The sequence below is a fragment of the Zonotrichia albicollis genome, chromosome 7 (genome assembly GCF_047830755.1).
Source record: "Zonotrichia albicollis isolate bZonAlb1 chromosome 7, bZonAlb1.hap1, whole genome shotgun sequence".
NCBI lineage: Eukaryota > Metazoa > Chordata > Aves > Passeriformes > Passerellidae > Zonotrichia > Zonotrichia albicollis.
This window is the reverse complement of record NC_133825.1, coordinates 18640772-18657043: the sequence shown is the minus strand read 5'-3', so window position 1 is coordinate 18657043 and position 16272 is coordinate 18640772. Positions and strand designations below refer to the sequence as shown.

At 45.5% G+C, this 16272-nt stretch overlaps 1 protein-coding gene across 2 annotated transcripts; it reads right to left on the bottom strand.

The window, feature by feature from the left end:
- Nucleotides 1-24: 24 nt before the first annotated feature.
- Nucleotides 25-16262, bottom strand: CHUK (component of inhibitor of nuclear factor kappa B kinase complex). 2 transcript variants are annotated; one of them, XM_074544476.1, is made up of 21 exons: nt 16107-16262; nt 15938-16032; nt 14487-14601; nt 12498-12567; nt 11776-11864; nt 11436-11525; nt 11108-11232; nt 10601-10708; nt 10191-10326; nt 9259-9453; nt 8821-8923; nt 7599-7722; nt 6550-6701; nt 5656-5717; nt 4621-4730; nt 3201-3250; nt 2989-3085; nt 2388-2535; nt 1927-2066; nt 861-957; nt 25-303 (listed from the first exon to the last, which is right to left on the bottom strand). In XM_074544476.1, the coding sequence occupies exons 1-21, from the start codon at nt 16260-16262 to the stop codon at nt 277-279; spliced, it is 2289 nt and encodes a 762-aa protein (XP_074400577.1). In that variant the 3' UTR covers nt 25-276. The 2 variants fall into 2 exon arrangements, with proteins under 2 accessions (XP_074400577.1, XP_074400579.1); XM_074544478.1 differs by lacking the exons at nt 11108-11232; nt 14487-14601; nt 15938-16032; nt 16107-16262 and having other exon boundaries at nt 12498-12549.
- Nucleotides 16263-16272: the final 10 nt, after the last annotated feature.

Here is a 16272-nt window from a genome sequence, read left to right as displayed (position 1 = left end):
AGCGAGCAGGCCTCAGAGCATGTGTGGGTGTCACCACAGAGTTTATTATATATACACGCGCTATACATTCATGGGGAACACGGCCCTGCCCGCGCCCCCCGCTCTGAGGAGGCTCCACGGGCCGGGCCCACGCTGCTTCCTGGGGGACAGCCGGTGGGTGACACGGTGATGTCAATAAACACCAGTGACGTCAATAAACACCGCCCCGTCCCACAGGGAAGGCAGCCCTCAGCACACAGAAGGCACTTGGGTGATGCAGCACCTCAGCTCCTGGGGCTACTTCAGCCAGCTCCAGTCGAAACTCTGCAAAGAGGAGCAAAAAAAACAATTGAGGGCAGGGTCTGGCTGCTGTGTTTGATGAAAAATCAGAAATGTCCCTTAGCAAGGATGCTCCCATGGGTTAACAGAGTGCAGCACAGCACAGGAGCCCTGTGAGTCCCCTCCAGTTTGGGATTTCCCACAGGATGAGTGCCTCCTCTCTCTGAGGAAAGGCTGGGAGAGCTGGGATTGTTCACATGGAGAGGAGAAGCTTCAGAGCCACCTCACTGTGGCCTTGTAGTGCCTAAAGGGGCTACAAGAAACATGGAAATAGACTGTTTCCAAGGGCCTGGAGTGCCAGAACACAGGGAATGGCTTCCTACTACCAGAGGGCAGGGCTAGGTGGGATTTTGGAAATAAACCTGAATCCATGCACACTGGCATGGGGTGCCCAGAGCAGCTGTGGCTGCCCCTGAATCCCTGAAGTGTCCCCAAAACCAGGCTGGCTGGGGCTTGGAGCACCTTTTTCCTATTCAAGGAGTTCTCCATGTGCCCAGGGTGTCCCCTGAAAGGCAGGTCCTGGCAGGTGCACCAGCACTTACCATCATGCTGTTCTGCTCCTGCCTCACCTCCTGCAGAATGCTGCTGAAGAGCTCCAGGTAATTCACATTCTCCCGGATCATGTCAGCAAAATTCTCCCTGCAGGAAGGAGAAAAAAAAGCCCCAAGGTGATGGATTACAAAAGCAGCACCAAAAGTGACATCCCCATCAAAAGGTGCTGCACTGAGAGGAGAAAAAAAAAAAAAAAAAAAACAAAAGCAAACAGCTCAAAAAAGTGATTTGTAGCTTAGTTTTATGGTAGTTTGTGCAATTAATTTTTGTAGTTTGTGCAGCGATAGGTGACACAAAAACCTGCCTGGAAGTGGCAGGACAAAGGGGAATGGCTTCACACTGATAAAATATAATTGGAATTGTTAATGAAGCAAAGAGAAAACACTCTGAGCTTCAGACAGCTCAGCATGGACAGGGGCCTTAAGAGCCAGATCCAGTCCCAAGGAAAAACAACATTTCATGCAATAAATGGATGGCACAGTCCTTCAGCAGGGCATTCAGCACCTGGAAATAGCTCAGAAACAGAGAATACAGATATCTGAACACAGAGTTCAACCAAATCTCTGATTCTTTAGAGCATTAGTGACACACAAACTCCTGGAACTGCTCTGGGAAGGATAAAGCCCTGAGATACTGAGCTCCCTGCAGCTCATACCTGTCACATCCACATTCTCTGATAAAATCCCTTTGCCCAGGGTTTTTCTCCTGGGAAGCTGAGAAGCCGCAGAGAAAAAAGAAAACAATTCTCATCTCATTTGCTTCTCCTGTGTTGTGCTCACATGTGGAATGTGTTTGGAGATTGTTTACCCACAGGGGATTGTTCCATTGGTTTCATGTGAATTGTTTTGACTCTTTGGCCAATTAGGGCCAAGCTGTGTTGGGACTCTGGAGAGAGCCACAAGTTTTCATTATTATCTTTTTAGCCTTCTGTAAGTACCCTTTCTGAATTCTTTAATATAATATAGTATCATAAAATAATAAATTATCCTTCTGAGAGCATGGAATCAGATTCCTTATTCCTCCCTGCCACAGGCACCCCACAAACACAGCACATACCCATCTTCAGGAGCTGCCAGAGAGGACAGAGGGTGAGGAGCTGAGTTCCCTGAGCAGCCCTGGGGCAGCCAAGTGGCTGCTGGAGTTGAGGCTGTCCCTTCCAGGCTAGAGCTGACCAAGGATCGAGAGGAGCTCTGAGTCTGCAAAAAGAAATTCAGGAAAATTGAGGCTTCAATGCTACCTAGGGAAGATTTGGGATGGCACATGAGCACTGTTGGTAATGCAGACACAGATGTGGGAACCAGGAGATGGCTTCAGGCACTGTAATTAATGCAAAAAAATTACTCTTTAACACTTTAACCAGGAAAACAACTATTTAACTTCTGCTTTCACCATCCCAGACTGTCCTTTTCTGCAGGAAAAACAAAATGCAACCATGGTGTTGCAGTTACCCCTTTTTGCTGAGTTTACTTCTTGGCTCTTGCACTGGAAAAAGTGCAAATAACCCAACAGCTACTCACACAAGCAATTTTCAGCAAATGCCAGATCTCCCTTTGCCTCTTTCCCTGCATCTGCATCACTGAGTTGTCAGCTTCCTTGATGTTATTGAGAGCCACTTCAATCTCAGGGAGCAGGTCAATGATCTTCTGCTTGCAGCCCAAGAGCTTGCTGGAATAAAAACCAAACACAAAGTCACTTCCCAGCACATTCTGGCAAAACCAAAAGTCCCACCTTCAAGGGATTCAAGGAAAATGGAAAATTGGGATACTTGAAAAATTAATGCACAAATCACTGTGGTATCTTCTCAACTGCTACTTTTTTTCCTTTGAAGTAATTTTTTTCCTTTGAATTTTGAAGGAATTTGTTAAAATTTTTCTCCTTTGAAGATTTGTATTACAACTTCCAACTGGCAGAATTTGCCTCATTGTAAAGTGAACTCTTGCATGCTAACAGTCATGTTTTTAAAAACTAAGTGGGAACTCAACACAGAGGAGCAGAATTAATGCTATGAGAAATGTGAATGGAGCTTTTTGGGCTCTGACCTCCATGGTTTTCCCTATCCCTTCCTACTACAAAGCTCCAAATGCTGCAAATTGGATTTTTTTTGTCTGCACAAAGTACCTGAGGTGGCCAAAGAGCTCCTTGAGGACTCGGTCCTGGCTCTGCACTGTCTGCACAATGATCTTCACCATGTCTGTGCTGTCACTGTAGGCATGATCTGGAAGGGCCAGCAAACACCATGTTGGTAAACCCTAACAGCATTCCCTGGGTTTCAGTTCACAACAATTAATCATGGGGTAAAAGTGTGAAATCTAAATCATCTCCTTCCATACCTGGAGGTCGTGCTTTTAATTGCTTGTACAGGTCTATGGCTCTCTGCTCCCTTTAAAGAGAAGAAAATGATTCAGGCAGGTGTCTCAAAAACAGCCAGGTGACTCAAAAACAGCATTGCAGTGAAGGGATGCCTTTCTGAACTCAGACCCTTGTCCTTCCCCTACAGCTGGGACTCAGCCATGGCCTTTGGAACACAGGGATACTCCCTCTGAAATGGAATCCAACACTTTCCCCAAAGCTGTCTCTCTTTTTCTCCAATTATGCAATTTCTTCTCAGAAAACCACACCAAGTGGAGCTTATTTTCTGTTTCAAATCTTCCCATGGCTCAGCTGTGTTTTATTTTCCCTGCATCCTTCTTTATCTGATTTCATTTTTGAAATTCTGACTGCACAACTGCCTGAGAAATTCTTGTTCTGTTCCTGCTCTGCATTTTTTTGCCTGAATTTTAGTGATATTCTGTAAATGGAAAGAGACAGCTGCATCACAAGCAATGACAACTGTGCTTGTCTTCTTCCCATTAAACAAACATTACCTCTTTCAAGTATTTCAAAAACAGTCACACTGAAAACTTCCAGCCTCGAACAAAATCCTTCCTGTTCTAAATCCCAGTCTGTCAGAAACAAGGAGCAGTTTCCCAGCCCTGATCCTGGTCTGCAGTGGTGGAATTGCTTAAAAATAATGTTTAAGGAGGCACAATCCTGATCAGTTTGAGCTGCTGCTGCAGGAGGTGGCTTCCCCTCTGCACCACTTCCTCCCCATGCACCAGTTCTGCTGCAACTGCACAGGATGAAAAGCAACTTTGCAAAGAGGGAGGGGGGGAACACACCAGGAGCAGGCACATTTTCTCCCTGAACAGTCAGAGTTGCTCTGAAGAGCTCTGATTAATAGATTTAATGGCTGTCCAATCCCTCTCTTTTAGAACTGCCACTTGTGCTCTCAGCAGTAGCCCAGTAACTGCTTCCTATGTGTTCTCAACATCAGAAATATCATTTGGCTCTTTCATATTTTAATACTTTTTTTAAAAAAAAAATCAACTTTCCAAATATCCAAGTACTCATGAGATCTTTACCCTTGATTTGAAAATACTGAAGATATTTAACAGGGTTTTACAATGATCATGTAGTTTTCCTCACTCAACAGTAAGAAAGTCACTCCTCTCCAACACAAAAGGAAATCCCCAGTTGACACCAAGATTTATCTTAGTCCTGGCTCTTGTAAGATGAGGTATCACAGTTCAGTGACAGGGAAGTGGTGGGATCTTTCCTTTCACAAGCAACATCACCTCAAATCAACCATACACTACTCTGTACTTGTGGCCAGCATTTCAGAATCACTGAGGGAACCAGATACAGAGCAGAAAACCCCCGAGACACAGAAATACTATTTTCTGCAGTGGAAATGAGGAGCCCAGGGCTTACAGGCTCTCCATGACCTCTCCCTGGCGCCTGGCGTACGGGCTCTTCTGCAGCTCCACGATCTCCGTGTGCAGGGCCATGATCTGCTCATCCAGGTGGCCAATGTCTTCAGCCTGAGGGGAAATGTGGCCACAGGTCAGACTCAATCAAAGAGATAAAGACCCCCAGAACACTTATTTGGATAATGGGCTAAGTGCCTGCAAAGTTTAGGACACAAAAAAGCTCTTTGGCACAGCACTGCTACAATTGAGGTTTTTGTTCTCAGTGCATGGCATCACCTACAACCAAACCTCTGACCATCAACACTGGCTAAGAAAAATCAGTTTCTTTATAAATCATCTCTCTGTGTCTCTGGATTGCCTCCTAGACAGACTAATATATCCCTGTGTATGAACTTTTTCCATTCCTGATAAAGGGGCAGGGCAGGTGGAATAACAGAACATAATTCTGATGGTCTGCCAAGTAAGAATTGGGTGAGGTTCCTGTTTGTCTGGAAAAAGCCAGAGACAATTCAATTCAATTATTCTGCTAGAAGCAGCCACCTTTTTATCCATTCTTTAGATAACAAAAAAGAGATGACTCTCATTTAAAACTGATTTGCATATTGACTTGCAGCAGGCCAGTGATTCATGTCTGTACTCCTCAGTGAAATCCTACAGTTTTGAAATCTCTGCATAGCAAGTGATTGGTTTTCAGCTTCAGCAATGGGAATTTCTGTGAGCAGCAAATCCAGCCAGGAAGACTCCTGATCCATAGCAGCACCATTTCTTTTGGGCAACAAGTAATAAGTCTCTGCATTTCACTTTCCTCTTCAGAGAGCTGAGGCTGGTGACTTTTGTTGTTTTTGTCCAAATCCATTCAAACAACTTGGTGACAGGACACTGTGTCTTTTTTAATGCACCTGCAATGGTATTCCCATTCCCACAGCAGCAGGATATGAGACAGGGAAGGGACACAGCAGTGGCACATCTGACACATTAAATTCCTGTCACAATCTCCTTCACACAGAGATAATGCAGCTTCTTTAACATCCCCTACCTGTGCACACTGAGAGGCTTTCTCTTCCATTTCCTTCCAGGCTTTGAGCATCTTCTCTGAAGCTTAAGGAAAAAGAGGTGTTAATTTATAAAAAGACATTAATACACAAAAATAAAGCAAGACCTGGACTTTATGTGGTGTAATTTGAACACAAAGAACATGATGCTGAATCTCCTAGCAGGAGCCATGACACAGAGATCACAGACACAGCAAAGCTGCAACTCTGTGTTCAACCTTAACTCACACACAGACCCCTAGGTAGGATTTCACTGCTTGCAATCACTGGCCTAAAACAACTCTGAGTCGTCAAAGTCCATCATTAAGCTCAACAACTGTCACTTTTGATTGAACACAGACTGTCCAAACCCAGCTCATACTGTCTTTCCATTTTCCATCATCATCCTTCAGCCCAGTCATCATTTTTGACTCAGGTTGCATTTTTTAGCCATATATATTCAAACTACATGTAAATCTTGCCGTTCTCTCCTCAGCACTATTTGTTTCTGGGACATGAAACTGTAGCTGGTGTTCTTTAAACCCATCTCTCATCCTGACAAATGGTTTCTCCTAACAACAAGCACAGCAGCTCGTTAGCACTGTCAGCAAGTGCAGCAGCTCTTGCCCAGTCAGAACTCCAAATGAATCAGACTGTGAATGAATAAATAGCAAATATTTACATCACCAGTACTATTAATGCTCCTGTTTTCTGTTCTCAGTGGAGAACAGCTGATCACCTGTCTCATTATCGCTGAAGGTCTCCAAAAGCATTCTGGTTTTTATCCTCCTGCCAAACTCTTCTCCTGCACCTCCCCTAGCTAAAATACACCCATAAAGATGCTGAGTTCCTTTCCAGGACCACAGGAGACACCCAGACAAGTACTCCCCACTACCTACATATGCCATAAGCCATCTGGTCACTGTATCTTTCCAGGTCGAGGCGAATGCTCTGGTGGAAGAATTCCAGCTTTGCTTTCAGCTGCTGGGATGCTGACACCATGTTGTTCTTCATTTTGATCAGGTTGGCGTTGTACCGAAGGAGGCTGAGCCTAACAGATGGAACAAGGACAGCACACATCAGCTGGAAAGCCCACCTGGACTTCAAAAAAGGGAAATTCTGTTGTTCTCAGGGGGACTGAGCACTGGCACCAGCTGCCCAGAGAGGTTGTGGAGTCTCCACCCTCAGAAATATCTGAGAGCTGTCTGGATGTGGTTCTTTTTGAGCATGGATTGGGCTGGAGGACTTCCAGAGGTCCCATCTGTCAGACTGAGTCCTTTTCTGACCCAGAGATGGGGCAACTGAGAGGTGTTTTAAAAACCTACTCCATTTTCAGTCTCATGTGAAGGGTGACACAATACAGATGCTATAATTCACATCATCACCATCAGAAGCTGACTATTTCCTAATTACAAGTGTTTTTTGGCCTATCAGCTTTTGCTGTAAATGCCTTAAAGCCAACATCTAAAATTACCCCTCATGGGTCCCACTACAATGCATCTTTCATAGTCCTATTTCTCCTAAGTATCTAGTCTTTTTTACAAGCCATCCTTTGAAACTTGTTTCTAGTTCCAGTCCTGTTCCATGGCATTTCTACATCAGCATTTCTTATCTCAAAGTTTGCATACAGATATATACTATGTGAGCCTTCTGTTAAGCTTTGAAAATTTTATAAAAATCCATTTCCCACACCTGTTAACCTCAGCCACACTGTGAACCTCTGAGTATATTCAAGTGGTTTTTGGTTATGATCAATGTTAGGAATTACCCAGCATAATTTGTGGAGTGGAATAAGCCCCCTGCTCAAATATGTTTTATAATGCAAAGGCACAGAACAGCAGAGGACTGTAAAACCTCAGGGAACAAAAACACCCCAAGATGCAGGATTCCAGGCAAACAGACTCAGTGCTGGCATAGTCCTGCTCCCTCTGGAAGGGTGACAACTCACATGGCAGCTCTCTGTCCCTGGAAGAGCCTGCTGTAATCCTCCTTCAGCCCAATGACGTAGTGCACCGCTTCTGCCCACACCTTGCGCAGCTGCGGGATCGGCAGCTGGATTTTGCTGTCCTGCACTGAACACAGGAGAAACACAGGGCAGTGACAACATCCCCAATTCCTGCTTCAGGTGCCTAAAAACTGGGAAGTTCTGCTCAATTTCTACGTGTGATGCTGAAGCATGGATGAGCTTTTCAGGTCACAGCTCCCCAGTATGTGACAACCTGTGACTGAGCAGGTAAAACCCTGTGGGGGGTTTTGTCCAAAAAACTCTAAAGCCCAAGGTAGCAAATTTAGTTGTTCCATTTAATCCATTGATACTGGTCACTGTCCTGATCTGTTTCATCTGAAAATGTCTTCAAACCTTTTGTAGGTTTCCTCTCAGATTTCCTGATGCAGATGTTTAAGGGGAAAAGATGCAGGTGTGTTCCCTGACAGAGATGGGAGCTGTCAGTACACTGGGGTATCAATAACCATGGTGTAAAAAGAAATGGGAGCTGTCAGTACACTGGGGTACCAATAACCACGGTGTAAAAAGAAATGGGAGCTGTCAGTACACTGGGGTATCAATAACCATGGTGTAAAAAGAAATGGGAGCTGTCAGTACACTGGGGTATCAATAACCATGGTGTAAAATGCTTTTGCTCCAAGAGATTCAGTACAAATGCAATGAGAATCAGAATAAAACAGCCCAGAACACAGAAAAACCTGAGTGACACTAGAAGATGAGGAAAATCAGTGGAGATAGGCCAAAGAAAATTAAGTTACTGAATAGTAACTTAAATTAAGTTACTTAACTGTCACAAGGCATTTTCTTTACATGCAGTATCCACAGACATCTCCTGTCCCCTGACACTACTTTCCTTTCATAGAGGTACACAGGGTCATTCATACAGATACAGATTTATAATAAATAAACTTTCAGAGAGATCTGTTAGGTTGTGCAGTGACTGCTGTCATCTCAGCAGACAAGCAGGGGAAGCAGCAAGCAGAGAAGCAGCTTCCATACACAGCCTAAAAGTCCAAACTCTGTCATCAGGACACAAATTAGGCTGCTTCAGGCTCTTACATGGCTCTCTCTGAATCAGACAGAGCCCTTCAAGACAACACACAGGGGTTTATAAAGCAGATTTCATTTCATTTAGCATGAGAACAGCACTTTTCAGCACACTCACCAATGTAGTTGACACAGTCAGACAGACTCCGAGAAGCAAAGGGGCCATCATAGACAGTTTTGCTTTTGTCAAACAAGTAGACCATGTAGCTGTCCCAGCCTCTCTGGGAAGAAAAGAGAAGAGAATATAAGCAAGAGAAACCCCAAGCAGCATTATGTACTAACCCAGTACATAATGAACTAATTATTGTGGGCACTCTCTTTAAAAACTTATTTTGATAGATCCTACAGGAAGACAGAACTCTCTGCTAGCAATTAATTAAATATTTAGGCAGAGTACAACTACAGAAACCTGCTTACATTACCCAATAAAAGATTTTTAGAATTATTACATATACAAAGCAAACTGTCTCCTGTGGGAGAAGATTTAGGCCATTTATCTTCCCTAAGATTTTAAATTCTGTGAGAACATGGAAGCCATGAACAGACTCCTCCTTACCACACCATCAATAACACACTGGGAAGCAGGTTTCCTAGGGTCCAGGCAAATCCCTGTTTCCAACAGCAGCTCCTGATTTCCTGTGCTTATTCCAGTCTCAAACTCAATACGATTCTGAAGGGAGTGAAGGCTTTCCTCAGGATGCAAAAGGAAGGACACAATCTTGGCAGAGGTCATGTTTAGGATGTGTACTATCTGTAAAAAGAGGCCAAGTAGATTACAAATCAAAGACAAAGGCACACAAGCCTGGGATGGAGCATAGAGCAGAATGAGAGTGTAATTTGGTTTTAATAATCACAATAGTCAGTTCAGGAGTAAAGCCCCACATAAAAAACTCAAAGCCTAGGCCTGTAACTTAAAGTCAGACAAATCAACAATCCAACCCACAAAGACCCTTCACAAACCCTGCTGCAGCTTAATTACATCAAAAGAACTGAGACAAAATTATCCTCCTGTTTCTACACAGGTTTGCCTTGGCTAGTCTGACTCCAGCAAAGCTCAAGTAATTGTTTGAAGAGGAAAAATCTGTTCTACTAAACTGCACCTCTGTTCTACTACAGGCATTATTACTATAGCATATGAATACACCCAGAGGTCACAGCATCAACAGAGAGGTCTGGGAAAACTGTTATTAGCAAATATTAAACCTTATTTGATCCTGGTGAGCCCTTTCCATGATAACAAACAGTAATACAGGGTCATCCTTTTACTCCAAATGTAAAGCTAGAGATTAATATTGCAGGAGTTGTTTTGTCTTCCAGTATGCACTGATCATGCTGTGTAGGCACTCACTTCCTGACACCAGGAGGAACAATTCCTCCTGAGCCTGGAAGCTGGGTGATGCCAGAATTAGAGCTTTGCTCCACTGAACACTCTCTCTCCTGTGGGATGCTTTCAGAAGACCTTTACACCCAGTAAGAGCCCTCACTCACCTTCAGATTCAGTATGTGATCCATGAGCAGGAAACACCTCGGACGATTGCTGTCAGGATCTGAACCTCCACCCCTCTGCTGTGGATCCCAGGTCAGCATCAGCTGCAACCAGTTTTCCATGGGTTCTACAATCAAACTAAAGCAGAAGGGCTGTAAGAGAGGGGAGGCCTTCACCAGGCTGAAGCAGGACCTCTCCTTGTGTGCTCGGACCATCTTTGTGGGCAATGGGCACCAGAGAGCCCAAAGCACCCAAAAAAGAACTACAGGCTGTCCCTTAACAGCAAACAGCAGCTTGCCAGGAGCTTGAAACACCCTGGAGAAAGGAGGAGGAGCTCTCAAGCTTGGATAAAGGAGGAAGAGGCCTCAGTTTGGAAGGCCAGAAGTGTCCCCTGTGGTGAGGACACACGTACCTGCAGAGGCTGTGAGGCTGTGGCAGGTGGGTGCTGAAGCGAACCTCCCCGTTCATCTCCTCTGAGGCAAAGATGTGCTTTGGGTCTTTCTTCTTGATCTTTTCATGCCTGGGAAATAAAATCCTCTGTGTATATGCTGAGGAGTGTTAGTTTTGTAAGGGAGCAACTGAAGACAGCAGGAAGAGGCCAGTGTCCAGCAGCTTCAGAAAACAAACTCATCTTTCAGGACAAAGATGCATTTTTCAATCCACCCAGAAAATCTCCATGTGAAAGAGAGGAGCCCTTCCAATAAACACTGCCTCTGGAAAGATTCACCTTTTCTCTTGTTCTAACAGAAACCCAAGTTTCCTATTTTTTTCTGTTACAGAGCCACCCTTTTAAGAACCAAGCAAACAAACACTCCAGGCAGAGCAAGACAAGCAGAAACCTCCATATGCAGGTTAAAGTCTTTCAGACAGGTTTAAGTATTAGCCCTTCCAAGCACCTCTTCCAGAATTAGGGTCTTACCAGGCAAATGGCTGCAGATTATGTAAGAAAGGTCTAAATCCTGCAATGCATTCAAACACCATTGTCCCAAAGCTCCAGTAATCAACAGTAACTGAGTAGGATTTGTTCTCAAAGAGTTCTGGAGCCTAAAAACGATCATAAAAAGACACTTTGACTGTGGTGTTTCCTTGCATTTCTGCAGAGGCAAAGCTGCATCCAGGTGTGGCTCCCTGAGAAGAGACACCCTTGGGACAGGTCCCAGGATCTCCATTTTTGGAGGTTTCAGCCCTTGGCAGTGCCAAGCCACAGCTGCCCTGCCCCAGTGCTGGTGACACTAAAAAAGTCTTACCAGATATTGCAATGTTCCAACAAATGAAGTGCATAAACTTCCTTGATCCAGATCCTTTGCATATCCCAGGTCTATTATTTTGTGAACAATCTGCAAACAGTTTTAACAGTTCATCAGAAGAGAAAATGCTGAGGGGAAAAAACCACCAAACAACCCAAAAACTGCTCAGTGACAGGCACAGAATACTCTCATGAGGAAAGCCAGAGTGGAAATTCTGGAGAAAGTCCATGGCAAAGCTTCAGCAATAGTGTTAAAGCTTTCAGTAAATACACAGTTCAGTTTTCAGTCCAGTTCAATGTGACAACTTCCAGAAATGACAATGGAAACACACTTGACTTACCTTCCCACCTTCATCCTGAAGAACAATATTTTCAGGCTTTAAATCTCTGTGTATAATTCTGTTCTCGTGCAAATACTGGATACCAGACCCTGGAAGACACGTGTTTGATTTTACTCAAAATAAAATCTACATTAATTAAACATAAATCTGATGAAAACCCAACACTGGGGGGCAAATTCCCAGCCTTCCATGATTTACCACCACTCATTTCTACATGAAGCAGCTTCCAAACTTTCTTTTCCAGTGCATTTTCACATCTTTGCAAAGACATGCCAAAGACACTCAACTTATTATGAAAAAAAAAACCCCAAAACATTCTGGAAGGGAAACAAGGATAAAGCAAGCAGAGTTGCTTTTTATTTCAGGAATTCAGCTGGAAGCCTTCTTGAGCACTGAAAGTCCAGGCTAATACCCTGAAATACTTTCTCATGCCAAAACCAGCTCTTCCTACAGACAATGACAGGTTATCTGTAAAAGAATTAAGAAAACAAGGAGCTTTCCTGGAAAACATTTTTCCTGGAGAAACACAGGCATTCCCCTTTATCAGACAGCTCTTCCTTCCCATGATGTCCAAAAAAACAGGTACTTCCCAAGGGCCTGATTTTTTAAATACTCTGTTCATTTTAGTTCCCTTTTCATGGTCAGCTGAAAACAAAAATACCACTACACTTAAAAAAGAAACAAACCAAAAAACAAACAAAAAGAAAGCATTAACTACATACCAATGTCACTAAGCAGAGAAAGGATTTGACTTTCCTTCAGCCCACAGCAGTTTTCTGGTTTGTTTAGCAGCTACAAAAAAAACCAAAACGTGTTCAGACCCACACTTTGTAACAGTTAACAGCAAAACCCAACATTTTCCATCCCTTGTTGAAACTACCCAGCAAACAGCACAGCTCAAGGACACTCCAGCTGAATGGGGCTGTTGGTTTTGTGCAATAAAATCATGGGAAAGAAGAAAATAACTTAAAATGAAAATTCAGAAAGAAAAGGGGTAGGAGACAAAGGCAGGCTGCAGGCAAGGGATGCTCCCCCTCAGCATTGTCTTAATGAACTGTCAATAAAAGCAGCTTCAGCAATTTCTGACTTTTAGAAATGGCTGAGGTGCTTCAGCCCTCATGATGGATTCACAAGGAGAAATTAATAAAGAAATGAGACAAAAATTATGTCAAACAAGAGCAAGAATTAAAGAACACAATCAGAAATAAAAAAGATGTTTTTCTTTAAAGCAGCACAGAACATCAGATGGAAGGAAGCATGTTACTTCCTAAATTGTTACAGCATCTATGCCACAGCTAAGGATTCATCAGAAATGAAGTGACCAAACACTGCATTGCAAACAGAGCTAACTCCTCAGCCAGGGTCTCTAATCTACCTTCAGGGAGTCTCCAAAATTTACTGCAATAATACAAAATAATACAACAGCCAGATGTCTCTGGGACCATGGCCAGGTGCCTGTGTCTGCCACCCCCAAATGCTTTTTCATATATTCCCCTTCTTTTACTGTGACTTTAACCTTGAAAGTGTCTCTTGGACTGTTTGTAACAACTCAAAACCATATAATGAGACAGGATTACTGCATTCAGCAGCTCCCAGGGCTGTTTAACACCACTAACAAAAACAACAGAAAAAATGAGTTTCCTCATCACATAGATGAGATGATTTCTAAGCAAATCCTGACAGGGATTTGCTGCTTCACCCTTCTATAAATTGCTGCTTCCTGAATCCAGCTGTAATGGAAAGGGAGCACAAACTCTACCAGGTCACCAAGCCACTGCCTGGGGAAATACTGAAAGGCTCCTTTATTTTTGGGTGCTGCCAGTGTGCAGATTGGCAGTTCCCAGCTCAGCAGGAATAGCAAAGCTTCAGAATCCCTGGAGGCCCCAGCCCAGCAGAAACAGGATCAGAGCCTGTGCTGAGAGCAAGGTAACACCAGATACAAATGAATCCAAACCAGTCAGACTGAACAGATGGAGACACAGCAGCAAAGCCAAACCTGCTGGGTGACAGCAGCTGCACTAATGCTAAAGCAGCCCCATGAAAGGACACACCAGGATAAAAGGGTATCTGCCCTTGGCTTGCCCTCTGGTTTCAGAAACACAAGCTTTGTTTCCCACACGTGGTTTTTTTTCCCACTCTACATTAACTTCCTCACACCTGTACCTGATGCCTCAGGTTTAGCTTTTATATTTTTCAGATTCTGTGCTGCTTTAGTGTGTAGGTCTGAGCTTCACATTAAGGGATGGTGAGCTCTGTGCACAGAGCAGGGAGACAAAACAATTCCTGCTCCAGCTGGGCACCAAGGACAAATGATCCAAATTTCAGGCTCAAGAGCATAAATAAAGTGGGCTGAAGAGAGAAAGACAAACAGGATGGGACTTCATAACATAAAGTTGGAATTGGACAGTTAACTCCAGGATTTATAAAAGTGAGAGACCTCATGACCAGGCATCCATTTTGTGCCCATCTTGGTTCACCTTGGGTGCAGCCCTGGCTGGGCTCTTGTGCTGCCCAAGGTGGATCCATGGAGGAGATCCTTTTAACAAATCCCTGCTTTATTCTTTAACTCTGTCTGGCCTCTGTTCTAGCTCAGCCTTCTCAAGGCACCATACCCAAAGAGAGAAGCTCCCCAGAGCAGCCCTGGTGAAGGAGCAGCACTGACAGGCCCAGCTTGGGTTGTTTGGCTTTACTGGAAGCAAAGCAGGCGTTACCTTGCGGAGGTCACCCCCTGAGCAGTACTCCATGGCCAGGAGAGGAACATCATTCACCAGGAAGTTCATCTCCTCAGGAACCTCACAGGCTCTGACCACGTTGGGATGGTTCAGCCTAAGCACACAGAGAGCTGCATGAAAACTCTCTTGGGAGAATGAGACAACAGCAACCACGTTTTATGCTCCAGGAACAGTTCTGTTCCCCACAGGAATCCTTGCTCACTCATCAGCTGGCACCTACCAGTAGCCAAATGCATTAAATCCACACCTTGGGAACACACAAAGCAGTGATGAGCAGAAATGATGTCTCAAAGCCAAGGTACAGGACTTTGATGCTGGGGATCCACACTCAGGTTGTGAATTCTTGCACAGTCCTGGCAGTGTCATTACATAAGTGTGTACATGTGTATGTGGGAACAGACTCCCCCCAGCCCAAGAGTTTCACAACAACCCCCTGAGTAACTGCACCAGGCAGGTGAAAGCCACATTCACAGGGGAAAATTAACTTCTGCAGCTGAATCCAAACAGCTGCTTCCTGACTGTCTCTAATACATGCTACTCTTGGGAATAAGTGACATATCCAGAAGGAAATGAAAGCAAATTATTTCTCTCTACATCTTCCAGAGCCTCTGGATGCCAATGGAGGAGCAGCTCCTAACTCAGTGGTTGTTTTCAGCACCCAAATCAGACAGCACCAAGCCTTGACTTACAAATCCACGTTCCCTAAAAGTGGTTTCCCCCCATGTCATACTACTCAGTGAGCAGGTGAGGGTAACAAAGCAACAGCAGCAGCTCAGAAAAGCTCTGAACAGCAGGGTCACTGCAATCCTCGGGGAGGACAACTCAGAGCATTTCCTGCTCCAGGATCTCTCTCTCTCTCTCTCAGGAGCAGTTCTGTGAGACCCATACACCCAGAGGCAGCCCCCACATCCATGAGACCAAAGCTGTCCAGCCCTGTTTCACCTGCTGGACAGGGAGGGTGGGCAGCACAGAGCATGGACTTTCTCACAAAGAAGTGTAAGGAGAATTTATTCTTTACATTCGGCAACGTAACAGTAAAAAAGCAATTCCAGGATCCCCGGGGGCGCTAAATCCAAAACAAAATACCGCAGGGTATGGGAACACGTGGGTGTTCCCAAATCACAACACCAAAACTCAACCCACAGGGTGGTGTGAGATTGGAGGAATTTTAGATGAGGAGCCCAGGCAGCACAAGAGGGCAGGGGGCTCGGGGGCCGCCAGCTGCCAGGCCAAGGCAGGAATGGGGCATGGGATGAGAGATAACCAGCACAGCATGGCGGGTGACCAAGGGGCTGACCCCGGCTGTGCCCACAGCACGGTCCCATCTCCCCAGCCGGTGCGGGGCTCACTCCCCGCACTCCCCTCTCCCGGCCAGTCCCCGGCTGTCCCCTGTCCCTGTGTGTCGGTGCCGCCGTGCCGGCCGCACTCACTTCTTCATGATGTCGATCTCGTGACACCAGCGGTCCTTGTTCTTGACGCTGAGCTCCAGCCGGCACGACTTGATGGCCACGCGGTCGCCCGAGTCCTGCGGGACACAGCGCCGTCAGCCGCCGCGGCCCGGCCGTGCCGTGCCCTCCCCGCCGCCCGGCCCGGCCCCACCTGGTGCTGGTACAGGCACACGTTGCCGAAGCCGCCGGTGCCCAGGCGGTCGCGCATCTCCCAGGGCCCGCAGCCGCCGGCCGGGTGCCCGCGCAGCGCCGCCCCGGCGGGGGCCCGCTCGCCGGCGGCGGGCGCGGGGGGGCCGCCCCGCTCCATGGCTCGGCCG